General features: G+C 56.3%; 1 protein-coding gene across 1 annotated transcript in view; it reads right to left on the reverse strand.

Annotated features, from left to right (window-relative positions):
• GTF2IRD1 (GTF2I repeat domain containing 1) overlaps nt 1-8,769 on the reverse strand; it is a gene marked incomplete at its 3' end in the record, with an annotated part of 40,018 nt that overhangs the window by 3,907 nt on the left and 27,342 nt on the right. Inside the window, exons 8-9 of the mRNA XM_006773410.2 lie at nt 7,899-7,982; nt 4,167-4,350 (exon numbers count right to left, since the gene is read on the reverse strand). Of these exons, the coding sequence (XP_006773473.1) occupies nt 4,167-4,350; nt 7,899-7,982 (268 nt within the window). The remainder of the gene's footprint in view (nt 1-4,166; nt 4,351-7,898; nt 7,983-8,769) is intronic.

Raw genomic sequence — 8,769 nt, forward strand, 5'->3', positions numbered from 1 at the left:
TTCCACCTGGCTGGTGCTCAGGCACATGGTCTCCACCCTGTGGGCAATGGGGAGCCCCGAGGGGCACAGCACTATCAGATCACTCCATCCTTACCCAGAGAATGGACTGGAAGGGGGATGGCTGGGAGGCTGGGCCAGTCAGAGACCCCTGAGTCATGCTGGTGAGAGACCTAGAAACTTGGCCAGGAAAATGAGGATGGAGGAAAGGTGGGCAAGGTGGACTGGGATTACTTGCCCACCTGCCTCCAGGCCTGGTGGTCTGTCCTCAGTCCCAACCAGGGTGGCACCCAGTGGGTTGGGGAGTCCTGGGCAGTGGGTCTGGGGCCTGCAGTCAAGCCTGTGTGCCAGGGAATGGCTGGACAAGGGGACCAGGCCTCAGTCATTGAACTCAGGCTACAGCGGCGACATGGGACCGATGAAAGGGAGGTCTGAGTCCAAAAACAAGGGGCAATGCCCAAGCTGGGCCCCATGGAAAAGTCAAACACATGCAAAAGAGTCAGCGACAGGATGTGGGGCCCAGTCACCGGGGCGGTGAGACCACAGCACGACCTGACCCCAGGCATGGCTTCCCGTTCTCATTCCGAGAGGCCCGGCTCCCCTGCTGCTCCCAGAGGCCCGTGCGCACTGGGTCCCACGAGGCCCAGAGCAGCCAGGGAGGAATTCTGGAGGAAAGTGGCTTCCTCAGCCTCTCCCAGGGACCGGAGGCTGCCCGCGTCCCTGTGGTTTTATTATTTATGGTTTTAGTTATTTATGGGGAGCACAGGATGGGGCTCGCACAGTTCCCCGGTGGAGTTGGGGGGCAGATGACAGGGAGAAGGTCTGATGGTGGCTCCAAGACTGTGACGGACGTTCTCGCAGGCTGCCTAGCGTGAGGGCCGTTGGATGGGTGTTGACCACGTAACTGTAATCTTCCACCGCACAGGCCACACACTTTCCCTCTTAAGTTCTGCCTCAGGTGGAACTGACATTTGGCCCCTCCGGTGTGAATTCGGATGCCCTCACCAGGGGCTCATGTCCTGGAGGGACAGGGGATTTGGAGGCCAGGGCTCGGCACAAGTGTGAACCTGGGGGCCAGGGAGCCCCCTGCCACCAACAAGAAGCACAGGCCTTGAGAAGGGGCTTCTCCCTTTGTAGGAGAGCACCCTGCCCTCTCCCCACCCTGGGCAGACACCTAGGCTGAGGCAGAGACTCCACCTTCTGGCTGCTTCCTAAGCCCCCTTTTTTTCTGACCCAGGTCGCTAGAATGATCCCAGATGCTCTATTGATGAGGCTGAGATGTGTAGTAGTGGGAAATGTACACAGGGCTCAGAACGGAGCAGCAACTGTTCTAGTCATTTAGTGCATGGACTATCACTATAGCCCCATTTTACAGATGAGGCAAGTGAGGCACAAGGCAGTCAAGTAACTTGCCCAAGCATTCGATTCCCTGGCTGGGAATCGAACCGTGACCTTTTGGTTCATAGGCCGATGCTCAATAGCTGGGAAATGGTGGGGCCAGAATTGGAACCTAGGCCATCAGGGCTGATGTGCTTAGCTACTACTTTATATATCAGGGAAGTGAGGTCAAGAAAGAGAACTGGTGTTTATGGAGCATGTCAGGTGTGTTACGTCCACTTCCTCAGTTTATGTTGAAGAAAACCACTGTTCCTGTTTTTAGAGAGGAGGAAACTGAGGCTCAGAAGAGAAGTTGCTATTCAACGTTATCAAGATGTGAGTGGTCACCCAGTCAGTGTGGCTCAGTGGTTGAGCATCGAACTATGAACCAAAAAGTCATGGTTCGATTCCCAGTCAGGGCACACGCTGGAATTATGGGCTCGATCCCCAGTTGGGGGTGTGCAGGAGGCAGCTGATAGATGATTCTCTCTCATCATTCATGTTTCTATCTCTCCCTCTCTGAAAGCAATAAAAATACATTAAAAAAGAAAAAAGATGTGAGTGGCTTCAAGCCCAGTCATCTGATGCCAAAGCTGCCTCCTCCAGGAAGCCCCATGGGTTTGCTGCTCAAATACCATTGAGTCTACACCGGGAACGTTTCGAAGTGACCACTCCTCATGATGGGCAGTGGCCTCTGGGGGCAGGTGGGGACTATGCCTGCTCTTTCATAAAATCTTCAGGGGAGCTAGTGAAGGGCTGAGCGTGTAGGAGGGACATGCTAGTGAAGAATTAAATGAGCTATAGTTTGGATTGAGGGAGATGAAACACACGGTTAAGCACATAAGGGGACACTGGGAGGTCCTTGTTGTTTTCTTCTCCCCTACCCCCCTACTAAGAGTCAACGGAAGAAAATGGACTTAGGCAACAGCAAGAGGGATTTAAGCTAGACAGCAGTAACACTGCCTGATGACTGACCACAATGCACCTCCAGAATCATTCATCAAGTGGGCTCCACAGGAGGGTTGTAAAAGCGCATGAAATGGCTGCAATGCAGAGGTAAGCAAGGAGTGTGCTAATGAAGGAAGGGGGCGTGGTCTTCCAGACGCTGAGAAAAACAAAAGCAAGCCTTGAAAGGCAGAGACAGGTGGGAAGCTGGTCCAGGTGGAGGAAGAGCTTCAGCCAAGGCCCACAGGCAGGGGAGGTGGCAGGAGTTCCTGGGGATGTGGGAAGGCAGGGCAGCAAGAAGGCTGGCTCGGTGGCTGCCAACAGGCCAGAGTGTGCCCTCACCCTGAGGGCCAGAGGCCCACACTATCAGCCCTGACTTCCAGAATCATCTCCTGGGAGGCACCGGGAGGCCCACCCACAGTCCTGGCCAGCTGCCTCGGCCTTCTGTCCTCGCCCAGGCCTCTCACATGAGCCCTCTTCCCTTCTTATCTCCACCCCTCTCTTCCCTGAGATCCCTTCCTGGCCCAGGCTGACAATGTTCAGATTTTTATCTCTAACCCAGGCCTCTCTCCAGAGCTCCTGACATCTCAACTTGGCCTCTGAGAATGTCATCTCCTGATCTTCCCTGAGTTCACATATCCAACGTGAACTCACTCGGAAACATGGGGGTGATCCCTGTCTCCCTGCTCCCCTCCCGGCTCCCACATTCCATCCACCAGCAAACCCCATCACAGCTGAGCATCTGTCCCAAATCCCGCCACTTCTCTCCCTCCACCAGCCACGCTGGCCTGGCTCACTGCTCAGCCTCCTGCCAGTCTCCCACCTCTGCTCAAGTCTCCCCGCAGCCAGAGGGCCTGTGAGACCCCGCCTCTGGCCTCTACCCGCCCTGCAGAAGTCCTACCCACCACCCTAGAGCAATTCTCAACCTTTGCTCACGCCCGGCCTCCTTGCAGCCCTGGGGAATCTAGGCTGCTCGCTGAGGCCATCCCTTCTGCCCAAACACTGCCCAGCTCTAAACGGGCCCACCCTTCTCAAACTCCCAGCTCTGGCTTAACAGATGGGGCCTTCTCTCAGAGGCCCCTGACCACCCTAAGTCGGCGCCCTCAACCCATTTCTCTTTCTCCCATTACCCAGGTTATTTCCTAAGCTCTAAGAAGTCAGAAGGTATGAGCCCAACTTGGCCAAGCATGCATGCGTGCATTCGCTCACGCATTCCATAGATCTGTATTAGGCATCTACTACCTACCAGGGACTGTCATGGTCACTGGGGATTCAGTAATGAGCCAAGCACAGCCCTGTCCACGGTCCCTGCTTACTTTATAGTCTAGTGGCAACAAATAAGCGAGCAGGCACATGAGTAAATGAATGCACCAGCTCACACCGCCAAGAGGAAACATCCAGAACAGATGTCTGGGGAGGGACCATGCAGTGCTGCCTGGAGGCAGGGGGCTGGCGGGCTCGGCCTCTGGCCACCCCTCCGTCTCTAACCATTTAGGAGGGATCATCCGGGAAGTCTGGGCATTGCCTGGAACTGCTGGTACAAGCTTGGTGGTGAGTCCAGTACCTGTGAGGGCAATTCTCCTGCCAGCTAGGAGGGCCAACCTCTCCCCAGGCAAAAGGAGACCACACCGCTGTTAGGTTAAAGGGTCAGAATTCCCTCCCAGGTCTGCCTGATTCTCTCCTGAAGTCAGAGAACCACTTCATTCCATCCCCGCCCCATCGTCGCCTCTCCAGGGCCCTGCCTCATGCCTGCTGTTGCCCCTGCCCAGCCTTCACGCCCTAATACCTTGAACCAACCCAGGCCTAGCGTGGAACAAAGGTCATGCCCCCTGCAACCCACCCAGCACCTCTTAATGATGAAGTGGATGCTGTGCCGCTCCTCCAGGATCCGCTTCAGCTTGGGAACCCCGTAGGTGCAGGGACGCTTGAAGGGGATCTTGTCCGGGATGCCCACGATCTCCACAGCCTCCGGGTCGCAGGCAATCTTCCTGTAGGGGACGGGGACCATGTGGTCCAGACCCAAGGCTTCCGCTGGAAGGGCAATGGCAAGGCTGAGTGCAAGACGAAGGCCACAGGACACGCAGGGCCCCAGGGCCGTGGCTGCCATCACCTCCCACCGCCCGGCACCTCTGGCCACCCAGTGGCCATGCTGAAATGTCAAATCACATAATCTCTCTTGGAAAATGCCCACAGGCTCCCATCTCACTCAAGGATGGTCAAAGTCCTACCTGGGCCTCCGAGGCTCGATGGGACCAGGACCCCATCACCTGGGACCTTATCTCCCCCACCCCTTTCACCCTGCTGCTTGCTCATTCCAGTCTCCGGGCCTTTTTGTTGCTTTCCTAACAGGCCAGGCACACATCCACCCCAGAGCCTTTGCTCCTGCTCTCCCGTTTATTCAGACACTTTCCTCCCACGTAACCAGATGCTCCCCTCTCTCCTTTTCTCCAAGTGTCTGTCAAATGCCACTTCAATAGCCTGAAACAGCCCCCTCCACCCCTCCCAAGCCCACCCCGCTTTGTTTTTCACCCCGAGTTTAACAGGACCTGCCATTGCGGACATGCTCGTCTAGTCACTGGTGTACTGTCTGGAACCTAAGCTCCACGGGAGCAGGGTGTTCTCTCTGCCCACGTCTGGGATCCAGATGGGGCTGGCACACCACAGTGCTCCTTGCATTTCCACTGAGTGAGTGAATGGCTGCAGGAAGCCCCCAGGCTCCAGGTGGCTCTGGCCGGATGCCGCTGGCCACACCGGTGAGCCTTATCCTCCAGTGAGGGCCTGGCACTCCTCTCACTCTTCAGTGACATCAATGAGATCCGGGCCGGAAGCTGACAGCATTGCCGACAGCATTGCCAACAGAACCCGGGCTCATGAGTGGTCACTTGTTCTCTTCCTCTGGACTATTAGGTGTGGTCTTGGCATTTCAGACATTCACTCACACCCCAGCTCTCTATGTGCTTATTCATTCACTCACCAAACACTACTTGAGCACCCACTGTGTGCTTGATGGCACTTTAAAAAATTGATTTTTAGAGAGAAAGGAAGAGAAACATCAATTGCTTGCTTCCCATCTGGTCCTGGATCGGGGATCAAACTCAAAACCTAAGTATGTGCCCTGACTGGGAATTGAACCCGAAACCTTTTGGTGTACGGATGGCACTCTGACCAACGGAGCGACCTGGCCAGAGTTGGATGGTGCTTTCATGTGCCCCCTGTTCTCCGATGAGCTGGGCTGGGTGTCCACTCTTTTTTAAAAAAATATATTTTTATTGATTTCAGAGAGGAAGGGAGAGGGAGAGAAAGATAGAAAAATCAATGATGACAGAGAATCATCGACTGGCTGCCTCCTGCACACCCACTACTGGGTCATGTGCCCTTGCCCAGAATCGAACCTGGGACCCTTCAGTCCACAGGCCGACGCTCTATCCATTGAGCCAAACCAGCCAGGGCCAGTGTCCACTCTTGCCTTGCTACTCTGTTCTCTTCCAAGGGTCCCACATCTCTCACTGCTCCCTAGGCCCTTCCCCATCCTGGCCTTGTCTGTGTCCCCACCAGGTTTTGTCTTTGTCCTGACAACGACCAGCCCTGCAGCCGTGCCCTGACCAGGGCACAGCAGCACTGTCTGGGGCCCTTCCTGGGACACTGCCGACACTGTTTTCCTGTTGATGCAGCCCAGGTCTGCGTTGGCGGCTTTGGCAGCCAGATCCCACTGTGAAGTCACACTTAACTCACTGTCAAATTAAACCCTCGAAATCTCAACAGCTGTCAAACCATTTCTGCCCCCGACTCCCCACCTCCAACATCGCCAGCCACGCCCCAGCCCCAGCACTCGAGCAATAGGTTCCTCGAGTCTACGTAAATCCATCTCCACTGAGGTTCATCAGATGTGCTGGGCCTGCCTTTCAGCAGCAAGGGGCTCCGGTGGACGGAGGCATGACCCTGCCCAGCCCCCAGCTGCAGCAGGGCTGGGAAGGGAGAACCAAGCCACCATGCACCATCCGACATCCTTCGTCTAGCCTCTACGTTTCCCAGGCAACAGCGTCCTTGAGGCTCCCTAAAGGCTGCCCCCAGTTTCTTCGTTATTTTTCCCTCTGCACCCCAGCCACATCACCTCCCCCAGAATTGGTAGCTGGAAAGACAAAACCAGAAGCAGAATCTATTCATCCGGGGTCTGCAGGATGCCTCAGGTCGCCCAATGTTCTCCCCAATATTCACAGGGAGCCTCCTCCTCCCCTGGGCAGCTGACCGGAAAGCTGAGAAAGGGCAAGACCTGGGCCACTCTAAGTCCAACATTCCTGCCTGGATCTGGCTGTGGTGGGCCCAGGTGCTGATGTCTAGAAAAGGTTCCACATTCCGGAAACATCATGAGCCCACAACAAGCCTGAAAACTGGTGCCTGCGTGCCAGCGGGGTTGGGGCAGAGCCCTCCCCAGCTCCCTCCCCCTGCCTCCCACCCAGTTTCACACCTGCCGGGGGGCCTGGAGGACTCAGGTGCAGACAGACAGCCCTCCAGTCCCGGGCAGAGGGGCGGAGTGGGTGGGCCCTCGTGGCCACATCAAAGGCACCCAGCCTCTCCCAGACTTCTCACTAAGGCCCCAAGGGCCTTGCTCAGCCCCGCCCCAACCTGGAACTGTCAAGCCCATGTGCCCAGGCCTCCTCAGCTCCAGCCTGGATCAAAGGGCACCTCCTCCGTGAAGCCATCCATGACTCCCCGAGCCTGCTGAGAACTCGCCTTCCTTTGAGCTGCCTCTTTCTGAGGGCTCCCGTTCCTGTGTGCTACCCCACACTGGAGTGTGTGGCTGTGCAGCACTGCCTGCTACCAAAGACACAGCTTCAGCAACTGCTGCAACAACAGAGACCAGAGCTGGCCTGGGAGCCTGGCACAAGGAGGGGCGCTTGCGATGCACGACTGGTAAGTGTGCAGATCAATAAATGTGCGTGAAGGGAGAAAGCAAGACCGATACGTGATGTAATACGTATGTCTGTAGTCTTCAACTCTGGTTCCTGGCGCAAGGACTCACAAAACCCTTGTACTCTCCCCAAGTGACTGACAGGTGTGTGTGTGTGTGTGTGTGTGTGTGTGTGTGTGTGTGTGAAGGGCAGCCTTTGTTATTCATAAGAAGCCCCTTTCAACCATACCTGACAGGGCTTCGCTTCGGAGGCCCACCTAGCCCAGGATAAGTCTCACAGAACAAGTGGGACTTTGCCTCCAAAAGATGCACAGGGCATGCCAGGCAGAGGGCACCGCACAGGCAAAGGCAAGGAGGCAGGCAGGGGCACGGTGCTGTGGGGAATTTGCACGCAGCCATTTTTCACTTGACTGCCTGCCCCCCGATCTGCCTGCCTCCCACAGGTGAGTCAAGGTCTGGGCCTCTGCCATCAGCCCCACCCCCCGGAGAATCTAGAAGGGAAATATTGACACAGCCACCCCCTCCTCAGACAGGAGATGACATTCGCGCTGATGGCATGCGGGTGCCAGCATATGGCTCTGGCTGTCATGTTAGGGAACACAAGTGACTGCCACGTAATGAGATGCTCAACACGCCACCAGGGCCACACAGCGGGCCGCCGCCCACTCACCATATCTGCTGTTGAACAGGATCTGCACGCACTCCCGGAGCGTGTTGATGTCCTCGGTTTCCTTGATGAAGGCGTCCCACTTCTCTATCAAAACACAGGAGGTACGAGTGAGGCCCAGTCAGAGACATGACCCCCGTGGCCCGGCTGCCTCGTGAAGAGACGCCCCCCCCTGCCCCCACTCCAGGCTGGGGCTGTGCCCAGAGACAGCCACTCTCTCTCCACCGCCCTGGGCCCTGGGCTTTCCCCCCAACAGCCCTTCCACCCATTCCCACCTTGGACCTGACGCCCCAGCCTCCTCCAGGAAGAGGCCCCACACAGATCCCGGATGCTCTGACAGTCTCCCCACCCGCTCCCGCCTCTTGCCTCTGTCTACTCCACGGGTAGAGGATATGGTGCAGGCTCAGCCGGTCCATCCTGGGCTCCTCCTGCCCAGACAGGTAGGCAGTTGGGAGAACGCTCCCTTGGAGAACAGAGAGGCTGAGTCCTGACCTCAAAGACCCAGCCCTCATGCCTCATCCAGCTGGGGTCTCACCTAGCCTTGGAGTTGTTGGCTTGCCCTAAACCCTTCACCCTACTGGCCTTACATGAAACCAAAGCCTCTGCCTCAATTTAACTTGAATAACAAGAGTGAGCATTTGTCATTATAATTATAAAGCAACATCTTTAATTTATTAAGTGCTTATCTGTGCTAAGCACTATATATATATGTATATGTATATACTAGAGGCCCGGTGCACAAAAATTAGTGCACTCGGGGGGGAGGCAGGTCCCTCAGCCCGGCTTGTGCCCTCTCACAGGGTGGATAGGGAGGTTTTGGCCCAGCCCCCTATCACACACACAGAGCCGCAGGATGATCAGGGGGGTTGGGCGG

Source organism: Myotis davidii, unplaced genomic scaffold (assembly GCF_000327345.1).
Source record: "Myotis davidii unplaced genomic scaffold, ASM32734v1 scaffold726, whole genome shotgun sequence".
Lineage (NCBI taxonomy): Eukaryota > Metazoa > Chordata > Mammalia > Chiroptera > Vespertilionidae > Myotis > Myotis davidii.